At 36.0% G+C, this 20,928-nt stretch overlaps 3 protein-coding genes across 7 annotated transcripts; all 3 read left to right on the top strand.

The window, feature by feature from the left end:
• The first annotated feature begins 3,039 nt into the window (after positions 1 to 3,039).
• Positions 3,040 to 6,173, top strand: LOC111499301 (protein TIC 20-I, chloroplastic-like). Of its 5 annotated transcripts, XR_002720916.1 has the most exons (5): positions 3,040 to 3,330; positions 3,460 to 3,497; positions 4,850 to 5,032; positions 5,188 to 6,004; positions 6,102 to 6,173. XR_002720916.1 is itself a non-coding variant. In XM_023150865.1 (4 exons), the coding sequence occupies exons 3-4, from the start codon at positions 4,861 to 4,863 to the stop codon at positions 5,823 to 5,825; spliced, it is 810 nt and encodes a 269-aa protein (XP_023006633.1). In that variant the 5' UTR covers positions 3,040 to 3,216; positions 3,460 to 3,497; positions 4,850 to 4,860; the 3' UTR covers positions 5,826 to 6,100. The 5 variants fall into 5 exon arrangements, 4 of the variants coding, with proteins under 4 accessions (XP_023006633.1, XP_023006630.1, XP_023006631.1 ...); XM_023150865.1 differs by lacking the exon at positions 6,102 to 6,173 and having other exon boundaries at positions 3,040 to 3,216; positions 5,188 to 6,100; XM_023150862.1 differs by lacking the exon at positions 6,102 to 6,173 and having other exon boundaries at positions 5,188 to 6,100.
• Positions 6,174 to 13,564: 7,391 nt separating this feature from the next.
• On the top strand, positions 13,565 to 14,529 carry LOC111499319. Its single transcript, XM_023150893.1, has 3 exons — positions 13,565 to 14,016; positions 14,092 to 14,162; positions 14,254 to 14,529. The coding sequence occupies exons 1-3, from the start codon at positions 13,653 to 13,655 to the stop codon at positions 14,464 to 14,466; spliced, it is 648 nt and encodes a 215-aa protein (XP_023006661.1). The 5' UTR covers positions 13,565 to 13,652; the 3' UTR covers positions 14,467 to 14,529.
• A 4,312-nt stretch (positions 14,530 to 18,841) lies between these two features.
• Positions 18,842 to 20,221, top strand: LOC111499308. Its single transcript, XM_023150876.1, has 4 exons — positions 18,842 to 19,244; positions 19,322 to 19,462; positions 19,776 to 19,849; positions 19,922 to 20,221. The coding sequence occupies exons 1-4, from the start codon at positions 18,902 to 18,904 to the stop codon at positions 20,129 to 20,131; spliced, it is 768 nt and encodes a 255-aa protein (XP_023006644.1). The 5' UTR covers positions 18,842 to 18,901; the 3' UTR covers positions 20,132 to 20,221.
• Positions 20,222 to 20,928: the final 707 nt, after the last annotated feature.

Here is a 20,928-nt window from a genome sequence, read left to right as displayed (position 1 = left end):
CTACAATTTTTTCCCGTATGGTATCTCAATATGTTTGAAGGCGTCTGGTGACTTATTGCAGGCAATACTCATCCCAAAAATTTTCCCAGTATGGTATCCCAATCATGGTGTGACCTATCATTTCATAAAAATATCATAGCCTTGAACTCTACTTTTAGTCCGTACTAGATTGGATATGCAATACTTCTATACACATAGCACACACATGCACACATAGACCCACCAAACGGGTTCGTATACGTATCCTTGGGATTAGCCTCCAACTAGCGCACACGCACGTTGTCAAAGCCACCGAGGGAAAGGAGCCCACATAATATCATAACACACATATATTGTACTGTCACGTCCGTACTCATCATAGCGGAGAAATATCTCGATGCACGTAACATATATAATGCATGAGGTTTTATAATATCAAATCATGGCATATACTGATACAAATCATATCTTCATTCTTTTCATGACATAATATTTCTACGATACATGCATACGTATAATGAACATATCTTTCAAGGTTAACATACATGACATATTAATATCTCATTGCCATATAGCGAACATACTAACATACATGGCTTATTAATGTCCCTGTTCCCTATCTCTACTCCAATTTCAATTTCCATCTCCACTAAATTTTTCATTTATTTTTGTCAAGATCAAGATGAGATTCTCGAGGAAAAATGGTAGGATCAGATTTCCACCCATAATTTTCTCTATGTATATTTTTTAAAAATATATATATTAATTTTAATTCCTATTTTTCAATATAATTTGTATTAAAAAAAAATAAATCATTCTAATAAGCTCAATAATATTTCTTAATTAAAAATATAATATAATTTCTAAAAACTCAAATTTTAATTTTATACATGTAAATATATGTATTTGGCGAGGTTGGGGCATGGATCGAGATAGGGAATAAATCTCTCTACAGTCTCTTACCATAGGATAACTTTCACACGATTTAGGTGGAGTAGATTAAACAAACATTCTCAAATAGAAGCTATTGGTAGACAATAATCCTATTGAATATATAGAAACAAATATCTCAAATCTACCCTCGAGTACCTATTATACAAATCATAATGTTAAGCAAAATCAAGTATAAACCGCAAGTTTATTTTCAATAAAGAAATTAGAAATTCGAATCCTTCAAACACAAGTGAGAAGACGAGCATCAAATTTACCTCGGCAGCATTCTTGCAAGATCAAGCTGCCTAAATCATCACATAAACTGAGGTCAGCCATAGCCATGAGCTCCTTCAGCTGGTTTCGAGTCATCACTACTTTGATCCTTAAAGGCCTCGAACAGCTTCTCAGTCCTTCGTGGCCTTCAATTGGGTGTATTACTCTTCTCTTTCCAATCCAATTTCCCATCTTCTTCGCCTCTCTTTCTTAATTGGCGTTTGGAAACACTCTCATAGAACACCAAAAGCTGAAGGGGTTATTATCTCCATTATTTTGTGCATTAAAGATGGCGGTTGAAACTTGATTGTTCTAAGCTTTAAAGTGGAGTCCCCATGACATTCAATGCATTTAATTCATTGGGTTTGTAGTTAGCAACTTAATGATGTTATGTAATTGAAACACTACATTGAGTTTGGACGGTTACAAATGATATCAGAGTCGGGTTCCTACTCATGTACTAATGAGGAGACTGAGTCCCAAAGGAGGTGGAAACGAAATGGTGTGCCACCAAAGACGTTGGTCCATGAATGGGGTGAATTAGGGGATCCTACATCGATTAGAGATGGGAAGAGTGTCACCGAAGATGATATCTATGAGTGGGTGTGGAAACCTCTATCTAGAAAGGGAAAAGTCCAAATAGGATATTTATATCCATTCATGTCCATTTATCTTCAATTGAGTTTCCAACCCCTATGTAATATTCAACCTATTCGTTTCTCCCACGTCTAGCTGATTCGGTCGATCTTAAATGTTTCAATTTAATCATCGATCCAATTTTATTATGGTCTTAATTATAGCGGTAAACGTTTTAATTCAATCTCAATTGAACACCTTTTCTATTTTTTTCGACCAAGGGGTCTGTACAGTTGTAGATGGTGAGTACCATCTCTAGCAATTTGCAAGATTAATAAGGATTGTGGAAGGCTTAATTTATGTATCCAGTGGTGTTAGTTGGTTGCGTTCGACATTTTTTAGACCTGATCTGATTATTTAAGTTGTAAAGTTTTTCAACCTAAACAACTCTGGTTAAATAATAAACCTAACTGACCCAGTTAAATTGCTTTGGTTCAAATATTTAATTAAATTCGGGTGGGTTAATTCAGGTTTGGAATTCATGAACCAACTAATTCATAAAATTTTCATTTATTTATTTGAACTAAACTCCCTCCTCTTTTGATTATTTTTTTCTTTTACTGCATTTATTTGATTCAATCGTGTAGCATATGATCTTGACACGCTTATAACAAATTTTAAGGGAAATTCAAGCTCTATATACATTTTTCATCCCCGTTTTGTAGCTTTGTTGAACCTTAGGCGAGTTTGTTTTTGTCAACCAAACATAATTCATTTGAAATTTAAACTTGTTCGGCCACACACGCAGCTCGTTCGTGTATGTTCAATTGTCTGCAACCTTAATTGACTTGGCTCTATACTAGGCTAAGTCATTTGACTCGACTTTGCTTCTACTCTAGGCCAAGGTCATTTATGCGCGCCGTCACATCTCAACTCATCATCTTAATTTCTAACGAACATGACCCACATATCTTGATGTCATCTCAAGTCCCGAGATGTCATCAACCATCATGGTTCACTAGGAAATTTAAAAGATAAATTAAAATTTTTACCTTTTAGATGAGAAGATTTTAATGGACTCTTTGATTACAAATTATTTAATCATAGACTTTACCTTCAATTTTATTTTTTTTAAATTGGATATTTCTAAATGTTTGTGAGGTTGAGTTTAAAGTGAATTTTAAAATGAGTTAATTTTGTTTTTTCCTTTTTTATTTTCTTTTTTTATTTTCTTTTTTATTTATTTATTTATTTTTTAAAAAACCCTATCCCCTCGTTTCTTCTGCCCTTAGGTTTATCTTCAGTCGCTACCCATTTTCGCAGCAATCCATCACCAGCCAGTCTCCTTCTTCGACGTTAACAGCTGGTCCTCCGACCAGTGACCCTACCGCCGGCGACGGACTCGAGAAGTTTTCTTCTCTGGCGCGAGCACCTATCACGAGTCGCGACGCACAGGTCAGCAGCTGGTCCTTTGACGAACGCACGTCCACTGATTTCTCTTCCCAGGTGACATTCGGCAGCAACCCACAACCCGAATGCCTCAAATCGGATTCCCCATAACCTGTAAAAGTGAGATTTAGTTCGAACCTGTTCGAACACATTCCAGCAAAGACTAGCCTTGGATAGTGGGTGGGCTCTTTACGAGTTTATTAAGTGTATTAATTCTGATTCTAACCATTGGAAGTTTTTTGTATACAGGTTCGGACTGCTCGATTCAAGTTTAAGGTTGACATTGGGTAAGAAATAGCTGTTGATTAAGGTTTAAAACGGAACTTTAACCTTGAAATCTTGTCTAGAATTTCTTATAGTAGCGCTTTATAACGTAAAGTAGCTCTTACTTGTGAAGTCTGTTCCTTGTTATTTTTATGATCTATAAAATTTAATTTGTATGCGATTATAAGCTGTTTTGGGTTCTGGTAAGTGTAATTATGCTGTGGTGTTGAGTTACATCCTTGTGATGATGGACATGTTGGATGTTGAAATTTTTTGGAATTATATGGTAGTATGATGCTTATGTTGGAAGCAGGTTCATGTTGTTAATTTTCAGAAATATGGCTCAGAAAGCATGTTAGAATTTGTGAGACTGATTAGTGAGGGAGGGTTAGAAGACTTTAAAAGTGAGGACAGTGTCTGGGCTTTGGATATAAATGATTGACGGTTGGTATTGTGTTATGGAAAGTAAGTGAATATCAGGTCTCAAGTATGAATGGTTAAGGATTGGTGTGTCACTATTGGGTGTCAAAGCCTGTAGTATATATGGTTGGGAGTCGACATGCCAATATTGGATAAGAGAAGTATCAAGGCCTTGGGTATAAACGCTCAAGAGCCGGTGTGATGAGCTTTTTGATAAGCATTGGGGCCTTGGGTGTAAATGGTCGAGGGTTGAACTTTGCATTTTGTAAGGAAGTGTTGAGGCTATTGGTATAAATGATCAGGAGTCGATGTGTCTTGCAAGAGTAAATCTCAAAGATGTGGAAAAGATTGAATGGAGTTAGAAAGAGCTTGGAAAAGAGCTAGAAAGAACTATGAGAACTCAGTGATGTTCGAGAGTTTGTTAGAACTCGAGTTCGAGGATAGGCGTGCATGACGTGAATATTGTGGACGAGATGATTATGATTCATGAGCTGAATATGTCACATATATTTACTTGTTTTCATATTTATTGTGAGAGCATGATGTGATGTATGTTGTATGCTGTTGGTGAAATTTGATACAACTTGCATTATAAGTAGACCAATATAAATAAACCATGAGTTAAAGTATTTAAAAATTCTTGCTCACTGAGTCAAGTATTACTACTATCAAGTTTGTTCAAGAAAGTAGAGCCATTTGTTAGATAAGAGAGTTACTAAGATGAGAATGATCCTTGAGAATTGGGGATAAGAACTTTTCTAATCAGAACGATCCCTAGTTCATTTTTATAATGAACGTTTTCAATATCGATGTTGATGAAAATACCAAAAAAAAAAAATTGTAAATAAAGAATTCAAAAAAGAAAATTAAATTGGACTTGAGAACATAAGCATTGTTCCCTTTGTTTTTCATGCGGCTTTGTTCCTTACACTCTGCAATGACGTTGCTTAAACAGGTAACTTCGATATGATTCTCAATGGATGCACCACGCCCACTGGCTTCTTCTTCTCAAATTCCAGGTTGTCTATTCCTAACCGTTCTGCGATCTCACGTAGTCCTGATTGCAGTATGCATGCTGCTGCTAGCATTAGAAGTTCAAGGGAACCTCATTTAGAGCATCAAACATGTCGCTATAGAGGTGCATACGAAGCCTTTCACAATCTTTATTCATCTTTTATTTGATCTTTTTATTGAAACAACTATAACTGTGGTGGAGACGTAAATGTAAAGAAATTACTGTCGGACTTTTGTGATAATTGCTTCTTGAAGTAATCCATTATTTTTCCAATGTAGGTGTCTTTCCCTTAAAACTAGGTGCTGGATCTTCCCATCTCTTAAGCGGGGATCTAGGTGGGTTGCTACATACAATCCCAAGGTTACCAAGGAAAAGAAATGTTGGCATGACACCACGGGCAGCCAAAGATATCCCTACGAGTTATCGTTTCCCTCCGATGACCACTAAACCAAAATGGTGGTGGAGGACATTGGCATGCTTACCCTATCTAATGCCCTTTCACGAAACTTGGATGTACTCTGAAACAGCGTACCACCTACACCCGTTCCTGGAGGACTTTGAATTCTTGACATATCCATTTCTCGAAGCCCTTGGGCAACTACCAACTTGGTTCTTGATTGCATATTTTTTTATAGCCTATCTAGGAATTGTAAGACGTAAGGAATGGCCACACTTCTTTAGATTTCACGTAGTCATGGGCATGTTGTTGGAGATTGCCCTGCAAGTGATTGGTACAGTGAGCCGTTGGATGCCCCTTGCAGTCTATTGGGGTAAAGTAGGGATGCACTTTTGGACAGCCGTATCGTTTGCTTACCTATTCACGGTTTTGGAAGCCGTTCGCTGTGCCCTTGCAGGCATGTATGCCGATATCCCTTTCTTCTGTGATGCAGCCTACATCCAAATTCCATACGATTAAGAACTCTTCGGTTTATAGTCTCAGTGCGAGTAGACTGTGATATGGACATGTACTTTTGTTACTGCCCTTGTAAAGTGCAGTCGGAAATGAACTTCAAACATTCTGAACTCTGTTTGCATTTTGTTGATGAGCTTGTGGGCGAAGTAAAGATGGAAATTTATCCTTGCCGCCTTTTGAGGGTAAGTCTCTAAACTGCTTTATTGTTTGTTTCTTCTCTTAGACTCATTGCCTTGCTCTTTAACATTCACCTTATACATTTTTTGGTTCTTTTTCCAGCTTAGTTTTCCATGTTCGTTACAGTATTGCTATATTCAGTGACACATCTTTTAGTTGAGGTGTAGTTTGGTGTAGAATGGTCGGTTCGTCTAGTCGTAGTGACACTCGGATTGATTGTGCTAGTTTGAATACAATAATGTTGGACAAAGAATTGCCCAGATATTGAAATGATCAACCTTTGGTAATTGGTCATGCTGAAACGTCCATTGAAATCAAACAACAAGCAGCAAAGGTTTGAGTTTATATTGAATAAAATTAGTTTGATCTTTACATTTCATAAGCAAACCTTTCATTTGAATTTGGTCTGGCTCATGACTTTTTTATTTTTTATTTTTTATTTTTTATTTTTTAGTGAACATCATTGTTAATTAGTAATCTATCAAGATGAATTGAAGCTTTCCTTGTCTCCATCACTGCTCTTTTTCATTTTTCGAAATTTTTCATTACATTTTTTTAATACATAATTATCATCTTACAATATAATTTCATTAAAAAAATTTAAATAAAAATATAATATAATTTTCAAACAAAAATAATATTTTGCTTCGCACAAAAATAAAATTAATAGTTTTAATTTAAATTTAATTATCATGGTTATAATATATAAATAATATTCACAAGAATTCTAAAATTCATTGGTTTGATCTTCACTTTTACCAACATAAAGTATGACTTGAAATAAAATGATTGTCCATTTATGAAAATGTAATTATAAGAAGAAAATATAAAAAAAATTATTGTAATTTGTAATAGAATATTTTATATATATATTTATTTTTATATGTAAAAGAGCCGAGACGAGGCGGGTTAGGAAATTAGATAATTCTCATCAGTGGTCCCGTTTATTTAATAGGGAGAGATTTGTCCTCAATTCCTCTTCATTCTCGATTTAAATGTGGATTTTTTTTACCACATTTTATCCTCAATCCCTCTTTGTTCTCTATTTAAATGGGGATCATTTTTTTACCACATTTGAGGATAGGACCTCTAACAGCTCATTTTTAGGCCACATTTGAGGACAGGACTTGTAACAATTGAATTTGAGGACAGGACTTGTAACAGCTCAATTTGAGGACAAGACTTGTAACAGCTCAATTTGAAGACAGGACTTGTAACAGCTCAATTTGAAGATAGGACATGTAACAGCTCAATTTGAGGACAGGACCTGTAACAACTCAATTTTCGGCCACATTTGAGGACAGGGCCTATAACAGCTCAAGCCCACTAGTAGCCGATACTATCATCTTTAGGCTTTCCTTTCAGGCTTCTCTCAAAGTTTTAAACGTATCTGTTAGGGAGAGGTTTCCCCACCCTTAAAAGAATGCTTTGTTCCTCTCTCCAACTGACGTGAGATCTCACAATCCACCCCCTTTGAGGGACCAACATCCTTGTTGGCACATCGCCCGATGTCTGGTTCCATTGGGCCTCCAAGAGGGTGTGGATCATGAGATCCCACATCTGTTGGAGAGGGGAATCCTTCTGAGAAAACCCAAAAGGAAAGACCCAAAAAGGACAATATTTGTCAGTGGTGGACTTGGGTGGATTATGAGAGGGAAACGGAGCATTCCTTATAAGGGTGTGGAACCTCCTTGATAGACGCATTTTAACACTTGGAGGGGAAGCCCAAAAGAAAGATACCAAAGAGAACAATGTCTGCTAGTAGTGAGCTTGGACTATTACAGAACTCGTGGGATAAATGAACATCTTTAATTGCACGTATGGTGAATGGAGTTGGGGAGTGATTGTGAAAGCTAGTTTGTTGAGCCCTTGGACATTTAGCACTTCAAGATTTCCACAAATTCAACTTTCAAACCAAATCTCCCAACATTACATAATGACTAGATGTGTACATTTAACACTACAATCCAAATCGATCTCAATTATAAGAGAATATAAAAGAATCCATCTCACTTGGAAGTTACAAAAGACTAACCAATGCTTTGCACAATGTCAACTGCAATGAAGTTACAAAAACTAACCAAAGCTCGACCCAATCTCAATTTCCGAGCAAAAGCATTTTGTTAACATGTTTGCTGATTTTTTTGCACTATCTTTTCCAAACACATATTACCTTCTTCCATTGACATGCGAGTAAAATAATATTATCTTTTAGTGTGCTTTGACTTTGAATAATAGATCGTTTCACCAACTATATGGAACTCAGATTGTATGTATAAAGAATCTTCTCGCATCGTGTCTAGCTCTTCTAGATAATCTATTGTCTATATTATCTTCTTTCCAGGTTCAACCATTGCTAGATACTTAGCCTCAATAGATGAAAGATAGTCTCAGTAGATGAAAGAGCAAAATAATTTAGAAGCATAGACATCTAACAAAGCGAAGGGCTAAATGTATCTCTCAGATATCTCAAAAGTCACTTCACAACATCCCAATATTCTTTCTTGAGTTTATCATGTAATTGCTAACAATTCCCACTTGCATATGTTACATTAAGTCTAGTGTAAACCATAACATACATCTAACTCCTAGTTGCAGAAGCGTATGAAACTAATGTCATATGGTCACGCCTCTCAACTATCTTGGGAGTATGTGCCTTCGATAATTTAACATGACTTGTCAAACGAGCAGCCTTGGATTGAACATCATTCATCATAAATTCAGACAACATCTTATTTATGTACTACTTCTGAGATAGATTTAATGTATCAACATATCTATCTTGAGAAATCCTCATCCCAAGAATCTACTTTATTAGACTTAAGTCTTTCCTCTCAAATATTGAAGACATCTTTGCCTTCAGATTGTTTGTCTTCCTCATACTAGATATTACAATTAATATATCATCGGCATACAAAAGTAGAAACACATAAAATCAGTGTATTTATTGAAGTAGAAACACTAATCCTTTTCACTACGGTCCACTCTTGCTCATGAAGGAGTCAAACTTCTTGTACTACTGTCTTGGTCCTTTTTTCATTCCATACAAGCTCCTATTGAATTTGCACCTCAGGTATTCCTAGCTGGAACTAAAAACTCTTTCGATTGATGCATATAAATCTCCTTTATCTATATCTCCATGTAAAAACATCTGCTCAAGGTGTAAATTCTCTAATGTAACAATATTTCATAGAATTCCAACCGTAGTTAATTTCACAATCGAAAAAATGATTTCAGCATAATCAATACATTTTCTTAGTGAATATAATTTAACTACTAATTGAGCTTTCAACCTTGTTAAAGATCACCTGTTTTAGATGGTTGTTAGTTAGTATTTTTCTGTTAATGTTTCTGATTAAATCTCCTGTAATTAGAAGATATTTAGTTTTGATTTGATTTACTGGTTTGTTACCCGATTTTATGCAGATTTTTAGGTGGATTTGTTAATACCTTTTTATATTCTATCTATAAGAGCCTTTTTGCTCTTCATAATATATTCTCATCAACCATTCAATCACTCATTCTTTCATTAACAAAGTGGTATCAGAGCCGTCTTCTTAATAGATTTGTGAGATCAAAATGGAAGGAGAATTCAGTTTTTCAGCTGTTGCACCACCAGTATTCGATGGAGACAATTATCAAATGTGGGCAGTTCGTATGGAGACTTATCTGAAGGCTTTTCATCTTTGGGAAGCAATAGAAGAGAATTACGATGTCTCTCCACTTCCAGCAAATTCTACTGTAGCACAAATCAAAGCACAAAAGGAAAAGAAGACAAGAAAATCAAAGGCAAAAGCTTGCCTATTGCAGCCGTATCTCAAATGATCTTCCTGTGAATAATGTCCCTCAAAATAGCAAAGGAAATCTAGGATTACCTCAAGGGTGAATATGAAGGAGATGAGAGGATTCGTGGAATGAAAGTCCTAAATTTGAATAGGGATTTCGAGTTGCAGAAGATGAAGGAGTCTGAGTCGATGAAAGAGTACCCTGACAGACTTCTCAGCATTGACAACAAGGTGAGATTGTTTGGTTCTATGTTAAATGATTCCAGAATTGTTGAAAAGCTGCTAGTCAGTGTTCCAAAGAAGTTTGAAGCCACTATTACTACTTTGGAGAACACCAAAGACCTGAATGCTTTACAAGCACAAGAGAAAATGAGGTCTATGAGGCAAGAAGGGATGATTGAAGGTGCCTTACCTCTTAAGCATCAAGACAACGACAGGTATAAAAAAAGAAAATTATCAAAAACCAATCGACGAATGGAGATTCATATGCCAATTATTAGAAGACAAAAGGAGGAGGTTCCAAAAAATCCTATCTACCTTGCCGCCATTGTGAGAAGAAAGGTCATTCACCGTACAAGTGTTGGAGAAGACCTGACGCCAAATGCTCCAAATGCTCCAAATGCAATCAACTTAGACATGAAGTTGTGATCTACAAAGTCAAAGATCAAATGAAAGAAGTAGATGCCCAGATAGTTGATCAAGAAGATGAAGATTAATTGTTTGTGGCCACTTGTTTCTCAAGCAAAGAATCAAGCGAGAGCTGGTCGATTGACAATGAGTGCACAAATCATATGACATATGACAGGAGTTTTTTGAGGAATCAAGAGATACGGAAGTCAAGAGAGTGAGGATTGACAACGGTGAACACTTAGAAGTCAAGGAAAAGACATAGTAGCTATAACAAGCTATGAGAGTACAAAATTTATTCCAGATATTTTATTTGTACTCAGAATTGATCAAAATCTCTTAAGTATTGGTCAGTTACTTGATAAAGGCTATAAAGTGTTGCTTGAGAATAAGTAATCCTTGATCAGAGATGCTAGTGGCAAATACTTGTTCAATGTCAAAATGAAAGGAAAAAACTTTGCTCTAAATCCGATGGAGAAAGAGTAGATGACTTTATATCCAGAGCTAGTGCCACTGAGATTTGGCACAAAAGACTTGGCACTTTCATCATCGATGTTTGCTTCAGATGCAGTCAAAAAAGCTCATAGAAGAACTCGCTGACATTGATGATGACATGTCTCTTTGTCGTGCTTGTAATTTTGGGAAGCAACATAGACAACCTTTTCCTAAACAAGCATGGAGAGCCTCGAAAAAGCTACAACTGGTTCAAACTGATCTTTGTAGTCCTCAGCGAACACCATCATTAAATGATAATCTTTATTACATTGTTTTTATTGATGATCTAACAAGAATGTGTTGGATCTTCTTGTTGAAGCAAAAGTCAGAAGTTGTGGGTGTATTTTGGAAATTCAGACTATAAGATCAGATAATGGCAAGGAGTACACTTCATAAACTTTTAACAAGTTTTGTGAAGAGGCTGGAATTGAACATCAATTGACAGCATCATACACTTCTCAACAAAATGACGTCAGTGAAAGGAGATATAGATTCATAATGGAGATGACGAGATGCATGCTTCATGAGAAGAATCTTCCAAAACGTATTTGGGGAGAAGCAGCAAACACTGTTGTGTATTTCCAAAATCAAATTTCAACAAAAGCTGTGAAGGACCTGACACCATTTGAAGCTTGCATGTTAGAAGAGTCTAAAGATGAACGACAAGATGCTTTGGTTGATGATGCACCTGTTTGAGATACAAGGTTGTTGTCTGATATTTATCAAAGGTGTAATGTAGCTGTTTGTGAGCCTACAGGGTTCCATGATGCAAAAAAAAAAAAAAAAATGCAATGCAGGAGGAGCTTTCGATGATCGAGAAAAAAAAAACATGGGAGTTGGTTGATCGATCTCTAAACAAAAAGATAATTGGAGTAATATGGGTGTTCAGGAAAAAGCTGGGAGTTTGCAACATCTAAACAAGGAGAAGTGTTAAAGATCACTTGTTTTAGATTGTTATCTGTTAGTATTTTTCTATTTGTGATTAAATCTCTTGATAGTTAGGAGTTTATTTAGTTTTGATTTGATTTACAGGTTTGTTACTAAAATTTCTAGAGATTTTTAGGTAGATTTATTAATATCTTTTTATATTCTCTGTAGTATAGAGAGCCATTTTGCCCTTCATAATATATTTTCTCATCAACCATTTAATCACTCGTTCTTTCATTAACAAACCTCTTTTCGTCATTGGCTTCAACCTTGATTCTAAGCACACACTTATTCAACAAAACTCTCTTCTGTGTATGTAACTCAATCAACACCTTCATGTCATTCTTTTCAAGTGAACTCATCTCATCATCTAGACTTATGCGAATACCTATCTGATACTTGATGATTCTGGATGATTTTCTCAACACTTGCTTAGGTGTTATTTGCTAAACTTTTAGTTCCTCAGCTAGAAATGCCACAGATATCCAACTCACCAAAGTTTCGTGAGTCAAACTTCCTTTCTTTACTACCTCGTCCCTGACCGATGGTCATCTTCTTCCACACCATGAGGCAACATGATCTAGTATCCATATAAAAGGAATTTATGGTTCTCAACATGGAATTTCACCCATTGACAACATAACATAATTTATAATCTTTTACTAGACATATCTAATGGTGACGAGGTGCTTCCGTTAGGAATATATAAATACTTTAAGATTGTATGGTAAGTTAGTCTATAGAATTTTTAAGCTTGGAGCTCTAATACCAACTATAACGATCCCATTTTTTTCTTTAAAATATACTGTTACTTCATGTAATGCCTTGATCCATTCAAGTGAAAGAGTATTTTAAAACATTTTACATCTAAATTTTCACGGATTTAAAGAATCGAGATTAGGGTTAGAGGAGAGTTTAAAAATTGAAATGTTATTAGGTTATTCTAACAATTGAAACTATACAATCTATGGCTTTCTTAGTGGAGGTCGTAATTTGTACATGTGTCTCTTGTCTGTACTTAAAAAATACAAACACATAAAACCATGGTTTCTTTTTTAAAATGACCTAAAATCATGTCTATTATCCTAACTTCTAATTCATCTTTGAATGGATATGGATGCATAACACATCTCCACACATGGCCCACTCTTATATGAATACCCAATTTTTTTTTTTTTTGTAGACCTTAGGTTTCCAAATAGGCTCATGGGCTCTCGGTCAGATCCCACATCAGTTGGAGAGAAGAATAAAACACGTTTTATAAGGGTGTGAAAAGCTATTCCTAACACAAGCGTTTTAAAAATCTTGAGAAAAAAAACTTGAAAAGAAAAATATCTATCAGCAATGGGCTTGGGCCGTTATACTCTCACGTAGTTGAGCTAAAAGAAGAAATAGAACATGAAATCATTTAGTTTAGTGTACACATAGCATGCATGAAGGATTTCATACCATACTTCCATGATATCATGACATACCAGGCTAACATATATACTCGTTGCATTTGAGTCATACTTTAGAACACATTTTAATTCCTCTCGTCTCAATAGTCATAAAAATTTCATACATGGAAGCACGATCCATCAATAAATGAATCTTTAAATCACAACCTGCGGCCTCCAATCCAAAAGTAGCCAAACCCACCAAAGAATTGTTTCAACTTAGAGAAACCAAAATCCAAGAACCCCAAGAACCCCAAGAACCCAATAACCCAAGAATCATGTTCTTCTTCATACTAGACCAAACCCATGAGCTAGCCGAAGCACTGTACGTAATCGCCAGCGTTACTGACATAGCCTATCTGAATTTCTCAAGGGAAAAAATGTCCATAATGGGCAGTGCCTCACCAGAAACTGCTTGCATCATAGCAATACAACTATGTCCTCCATACTTCAAAAAATATACCTGCAACCATCTTCATTATTCATGGATTAACATCCACAAAATCTTCCCTCTCATGTCCGATCTGAACCGAGCCGGCTTCTCTTCCTTGTCCTTCTCTTTTACAGCCCCGAATCTGGCCAACCTCGTATTCGAGGGCCCATCCCGTTTACGTGAAGCCAATTTCGAGTTAAATCCGTGCGATGGTTCGAGGGATATCGGGCCATATGATTACTCAACTTTTGTCACCTTGGAATCGAAAGAGTTCATAAACATAATCACAGACTTTGAATTTTATCGTTATGGTAATTCCCTTTAATCAAAAGATACACATTTTATGTTGCTAACATGTTCTTGAGTTTCTTGAATGTTTGTGGCAGTTCTTGTTACTCTCACGAGCTCGCAAGTCAAGTTCTCGTACACAAGGTTTCAGAATATTATTACTCGTGAGGTATTATTTTTTATGGATTGTTAGAAAATGATCATGGATTTACAAGTAAACATACGAGTCGTTATTAAAATTTGGAATTTATTGCATGTAGAGTGGACGATGCGTTATTGGAGGTATTGAAGAATCGGGTTTGATTAAATATGTAATCACTGTTCATCCAATGCATACTTTCTGCAATTTGGTTCGTCAAACTGAAAGGGTATGGCTATTCAAGTCCGATGAAGCTGCCAAAGGTGTAATTTCTGCCCCTCTAGGACTGCATGCTCGATTTGTGACCTATTTTCCTGATGATTGGAAAGAATGAAATGGGAAAGTTTGTGTAGCCTTACAAAACTATGATCAAATGCCATTTCTTGACATTCTTTTTTTTTTAATTGTTCTACTCTTGAATTTGTTATAATCACATGTTTCAACGTTGATCAATTTGAAAAATGAATCATCGAATGGAGATAGTATTACTTCGATGATCTTTCTCTTGATATGGGACTACTCTTAATAATTCTGAACCGTAAGTGTCATGTAGCCACTACTCATCTTCACCAGCCGTCAAGATTGAGTTTTCTTTATTGAAAATTTGACATGAACACTTTGATTCTCTAAGTAAGCTGGTTTTGAGTCAGTACCCTAATTCTCTTGTTCCGATTAGGATAATTAAGAAAGATCAAACTAATTTGAACCATTCACATAACAGTAGTAGTAGCGTAAATGCGGTAAGTCAGGGACGGTTGTAACATAATGCATTCTTTCCAGTTGTTCTTTAAAAACAATGTCTCACGTTAGGATCTTAGGAACTTACAACTCACTTTATAGCTTTAAGAACGAGTAATGTGGTTTAGATTCATCTTCGATACTTTGTTTGGTGTTAGGGTCGACACAAAGAGAAATATACATGGAGGCATTGAAATGGAAAATTTTACTATGGCCATAGTTTATTTAGAGATGATTTCAAGTAGTTACAGATCAATTTAACTAATAATAAGTAAAGATCAAACTCTACAACTTAATCATTCTATGCTTAGAGACTGATACAGGTAATCCAAAAACTCGTACTCAAAGGATTCTCCTCATCATCAATATCTTCACGGCAAATATTATCTGTAGAAGCTACAAAAGACTAATCAAGGTTTGATTGACATCAACACATTTTGTCAACATTTTTGTTAGAGGCTCCTTCTATCTTCTCAAAACATATATCAACTTCATCCACGGATATGCGAGTGAAAGGGTATTCTCTTCTGATATGTTTTGTCTGTAAATGATAGATCGGGTTATTCACCAACTAAATGACACTTGTCTTGTCTCGTCCCTCACTTGATCGTTTGGGAGCCACTTTTGTGTCACTGCTTATTTGTTTGCATATGGGGGTCACAACCTATTGCCTTCATAGTCTGGTTATGAAACTCTCGCCTACTTAAACTAGTCATCGTTCACAATAGAACTACATTGTGGATTATGACATTCTCTCCCTTAATCTCGGTATCGTCTCAATGACGACTCGAACATCAAAATGTCTGATAACTGACTTGCTGGAAATAAACATGTTTCAGAACGAATATGAAAACTATGCACCACTTATGGACTATCTCACTGATAGACATTCTCTCGATCTTCGAGACTCGCAACAAAGTGATAAGGAATCACTACAAGGGAAAGTAAGATTTGGATTACCTTGTTGATCGAATATCTCAAGACAAGAACACTTATTTAAGATTCAAATCACTCCACAATCCATATTGATCATGTCAACTTGAATGATTGTAGACAATCTAAACTATATAGAACAGCAAAAAAAAATAGCCCTATTGATAAGGAATTACTCTAAGAGGAAGTAAAATTCAGATTATTTTTTGACCAAATATCTCAAGATCACTCCATAAAGAAGGTTGATAATGTCAAGAATGATTCTAAACATGCAATTTAAACAACATAAAATTGTAAAAACAAACTTAGTCTTTAGCTAAAAAAACAACAACAATATATCTAGCTTTATATAGGCTTAAAATAAAAATCCTTAACCTTTGTATTAGGCATTACAAGAGTGTTAACCTTCCTACTTTATAACCATAATTAGCCATTATGTATCATTTATGACTATAATTAACCATTATGTAAATGTAACTTTAAATAAAAGGTCTTAAAATATATTAAAGAAATATCATAACTCTAAATTATCATCCCCAAAATTTGTCACCATTGAAGAATAAATGAAATCCAACTATCTTAAAATTCATATTGCATGATTGAGATGTCTTGGTTCATATCAATAAGCATGTCAAACGCCCAATAACTGTGAGATATCCCACTAGGGGCATACCTCGTCCTACTCTCGGACTCGCCCGACTCACTAAACAAACCATATTAAATCTAGCATTAGCATATTTTCGCCTACGCTAGGAGGAGCATGTCCCAAACGTGGCCATTTTAGCTTCAATACACATATTCTTTAAGTCGTATAGATTAACCCAAATATTTCCTCTTTTGGTCACATCCCTTACTAAAGCAAAGTCTAGAAGATTTTAAAGAGTCCTGTCAACCAGCTCTTTACTTAACCATCTTCGTGTGGCAACTGTTGCACTGAGGCTCCTCTTAATCTTGCTGCAACTTCATTCTTCTATGCCTTTTACATCCAGTCTGGTGTTTCTTCTTGAGCAAATGTTGGTCTTAACATTTTTTTTTGTGGAATCATCACCCTACGTACAGGCGATGGCTCAAGGAATACACATGTGCTCGCTGTCTGGAGCACTTCTACGAGTGTCACTTGTCTTTCTCATGCTCACTCCTTTTGGAGCACTTCCACTAGTGTAGCTTACCAGTCTCATGCTTACTCCTCCCAAAGCACTTCTATCTTCTTGCTTCATTGATGGGTAAGACTTCTCCTACTCAAGGAGTTTGGCTTTGACCTCCAAAGCTATCCTGATTTTGACTCACAATTGCTCTTTCAAATCTAATACTCGTGACGCACTATTGAAGTCTTCATTGAACCCTCGGGTTTAATTTTTTCGACTATCTTGTCTTACAGTTTGCCATACATATTTGACAAGGCCTTCAACATATCCAACATTGTCTTCTCCTTGACAATGTTGAACACCACGTTTCTCAAACTATCCACTAGATAAATCGTGGAGTCTACTGATCATTGAGTTTCCACTACATTTCTAGACAACATTAATTGGATCAACCTTAGAGCCTACCTTTTCTTGAGCTTTCACTGTGTTTCTAGGCAACATCAACTAGATCAACCCTAGAGCCTACCAATCCTGATATGAACCACGATCAATGAATTTTCATACCTCAAGGTCCAATTACAAAGAACGAGAGCTAAGAAGCTACAACAAACCTTATACAGTTATATTCAAGCTATGGTGAGCTCATCAAATGTAATTCTAGAAGACGCTGGAGACCTCCCTTATATGTTGTGCAAAGTTTAGCCTCAAGAAAGAGTTGAATTAAATGCACTTTAAGTTGTATTTAATGAACTCCACTGAATTTATGAAACTAGTCTAAGGATGAGTCAATAATCACATTTTATTAATTGTATTATTTAATTATAGTTTAACTATTTGTTTGTCAGCTAGTTTTAAATATAGGAGTTAAGGTTACTATATTCCACCATTAACTAGCCATTTTAATAGGAAGGTTATGAGTATTTTTCATTTACTAGCCCATTTAATTTGGAAGTTATATATCACATAGGTTAAGGTTGTAACAGTTATATAAAGTCTTTTTTTCTTTGATTAGACATCATATTTTGGAATTAAGAATAAAATTTCTATTTTAGCTTTGTTGAGAGCTAAACTTTCTTTGCAAATACTTGTGTTTAGAACTTGCATATAGAGTCATTCAAGTGGTATTGATCAAACCTCTTGTGGAGTGATTCAAATCACGAGTTTAGAAACGAGTTTTCTTTATTCTTGATCTTGATCATCAAGGTAATTCGTTCCATACTTTCCCTTAGGTTGATTTTCCATATCAAATCCTTAAGCTTCCACTCCGTCTCTAGAAAGCGTCAACTAGATCAACCCTAAAGCTTACTGATTCTTGAGCTTCCACCCCACTTCTGAACAGCGTCAACTAGATCAACTCGAGAGCCTTTCGATCCTATAGGTTCCAATGCTCTTCCAGATAATATCAACTAGATCAACCATAGAGTCTACCAATCTTTGAGCTTCCACTATGCGCTTCTACAGTGTCAACTAGATCAACCATATAGCTTAGCAATACTTAAGCTTCCATTATGCTTTTGGATAGTGTCATCTGGATCAACCAGAGTATGCTAATCCTTAAGCTTCCCCTATGTTTCTAGATAGCATCAAACTCAATCCAACTTAGAGCCTATCAATTCTTGAGCTTCCACTATGTTTTTGGAGAGTGCCAATTGGATAGCATCTTCACTCGTACAAGGGTTTGTGAAGATTTTTTTAGCAAGATAACTTTCAATTTGCATCTCCTGATGTCAGACCCATCAATCTTCTTTTTGAACTTGTTATCTTCACAAATCGTGGTCGATCAAGTGCATTACTTGACCTTTGACTCGCTATACTTTGAAAATTTATGAGCAAAATTAGTGTATATATATTATTAAATAAAAAAGGTAAATTTTCCGAAACTAATACAAAATGGTATTATGATCCAATTCTTGAAGTGGGGCACTAGTATATAAGGAGCAAAAGGCAAAAGAATTTGTTCAAACTCGAAAGAAACCAAAACCCAAGAAACCAAGAAAATCAGCGAGTTTAGCAATGGCGACCCCAATAATATTCAAATTCGTGCTTAACCAAATGCAGGACCTGGTGGACGCGGCGTCGGTGGTGGCCAGTGCTGACGACATGGCGGACATGAAATTCTCCCGGGAAATGTTTGCCATAATGGCGGACTCATACCCTGCCCTCGGCGGCGTGATAGCCCTCCATTTGTGGCCTCAATTCTTTGACGAATATGTCTGCAACGAACTTCTGAAGTCATGGACTTTCGTCAAGAACCTTTTCCCTCTTATGATCGACATGGAAGAATCTGGGTTTAATTCCTTGAGTTTCACTGTCACATACCCTGAAAGCGCCGAACTCAAATTTCAAGCCCCAAATGGTTACTTACTTATTTACTTCTTTCACTTTATTTAACTTTACATTCCATTTCTTATGGTGTTATTGCTTTTTTTTTAGGTCTTTCTAATGAGGTTGAGTTCGAATTGATTCCTTCGCTTGACCCGTTGGAGGTCGGCGACTTTGATTTCTCGTCGTTTGTAAGCTTGGATTCAGAAGAGTTCGTAAACATTGTTACTGAGTATCACATGTTCGATTACGGTATATCAACCCCACTTTCCTTCTTGATTTATAACGAGTTTACTCTAAACCCTTAATCCTTCCTTCCTTCCTTCCTTCCTTCATTTCCTCTCAATTTAAACTCGTTTACTCTATACCCATTTTTTCTTTTCCATGCTTACCCTAAACCCTAAACCCTAAATATTTGATTACGGTATCAACCCCTTCTTCTTTTTCTTTCAATTTAAACTCATTTACCCTAAACCTTAAACCTCGTCGATTAGGGTATCAGCCTCTTCTTCCTTCCTCCTCGATTTATAACGAGTTTCTAACAAGTTTGTTGCCTTTATCCTAGTTCACGTGACTGTAACGAGTACCCGAGTCATATTCTCTTACGCGATCATGCTAGAGACGATTCTTACCCAAGAGGTATGATTAAATCTTAATTATAAGAGTTGAAGAAAGGTAAGAAAATGAATTGGTTGGGTTGATGTCATGCAGGATGGAGAGTGTCTTATTGGAGGCATTACAGCACCAAATCATATGGAATTTATAATCACTCTCAGTCCCATTGAAGCTTTCTATAGTATGGCACATCGATCCAAGAGGGTATGGCTATATAAGTCAATGAAAACCACTAAAGGTGTAATTATTTTCCCTCTTGGATTGTATTATCGATTTGTGGCTTATTTCTATAATCCCGGGGAATGATATATATGGGAAAACCCTCTAGTTTGTGCCAAAATGTTGATGCCATTTCATACTCATTTCCTCTCAATGAAGTATTCAAAAAAGTTGTACAATCCTCAATTTTACACACACAATGAAATTTCTCGACTTTGAATGGATCATTGAATATTGTTTAATCAACATGGACGATTAACATTTAGTGAAAAAAAATGATGGTTCGTTGAATGCCAACCCGACGGGGCAATTTGGATCCGACTAACACGGCCTGTTATCCTTGCACTACACAGGGAGGGAGGTGATCGTTGCTCTGTTGAAACCAGCCTCACGCATTGCCCTCCGCTTTAGAAGCCAATGAGACATGGGCCTTCGCCCTAACCCCATGGCTCAACTCTGTGCTTGCAATGGGCGAGCCATACAAGTCAATATCGAATCCGGCCTAGCGGGAGAAGTTACACCATTCCATCACAATATCGCCCCCACATGGGTCACAAGCTTGCGTAACCAAGCTCGGCGATGGCTTATCGCTTCAAGTATTCTCATAAAGAAAAGCCGCCCTTAACACTCTTCCGATGTGGGAGAAACAGTAATCTAACCTAATTAAATAAACATTACCTAATTTAAACAAATAATGACTTTTGCCACATAAACATAATTTAGCGTTTAAATGTAATCACTTAAAAGAATTACAAGTTTAGTTCTTAAATTTTAAATTTTGTATTTACCTAATTTTCGAAGTTTTAAAAGTTTCTAATATACCTTTTAACTCTCAATTTTGTATTTAATAGATCTATAACAAATTTAAAATTTTAATTCAATTG

This window comes from Cucurbita maxima, unplaced genomic scaffold (assembly GCF_002738345.1).
Source record: "Cucurbita maxima cultivar Rimu unplaced genomic scaffold, Cmax_1.0 Cma_Scf00026, whole genome shotgun sequence".
NCBI classification, from domain to species: domain Eukaryota; kingdom Viridiplantae; phylum Streptophyta; class Magnoliopsida; order Cucurbitales; family Cucurbitaceae; genus Cucurbita; species Cucurbita maxima.
This window is presented reverse-complemented; position numbering and strand designations above follow the sequence as displayed.

Bases quoted from the DNA above. Each gene is read 5' to 3' on its own strand.
- LOC111499301 (XM_023150865.1), top strand. From the start codon at position 4,861: ATGATTCTCAATGGATGCACCACGCCCACTGGCTTCTTCTTCTCAAAT. The intron at 5,033-5,187 runs GTGCATACGAAG...TTTCCAATGTAG, and splicing joins TCAAACATGTCGCTATAGAG to GTGTCTTTCCCTTAAAACTA.
- LOC111499319 (XM_023150893.1), top strand. From the start codon at position 13,653: ATGTCCATAATGGGCAGTGCCTCACCAGAAACTGCTTGCATCATAGCA. The intron at 14,017-14,091 runs GTAATTCCCTTT...TGTTTGTGGCAG, and splicing joins CTTTGAATTTTATCGTTATG to TTCTTGTTACTCTCACGAGC. The intron at 14,163-14,253 runs GTATTATTTTTT...TATTGCATGTAG, and splicing joins AGAATATTATTACTCGTGAG to AGTGGACGATGCGTTATTGG.
- LOC111499308 (XM_023150876.1), top strand. From the start codon at position 18,902: ATGGCGACCCCAATAATATTCAAATTCGTGCTTAACCAAATGCAGGAC. The intron at 19,245-19,321 runs GTTACTTACTTA...CTTTTTTTTTAG, and splicing joins CAAATTTCAAGCCCCAAATG to GTCTTTCTAATGAGGTTGAG. The intron at 19,850-19,921 runs GTATGATTAAAT...GATGTCATGCAG, and splicing joins AGACGATTCTTACCCAAGAG to GATGGAGAGTGTCTTATTGG.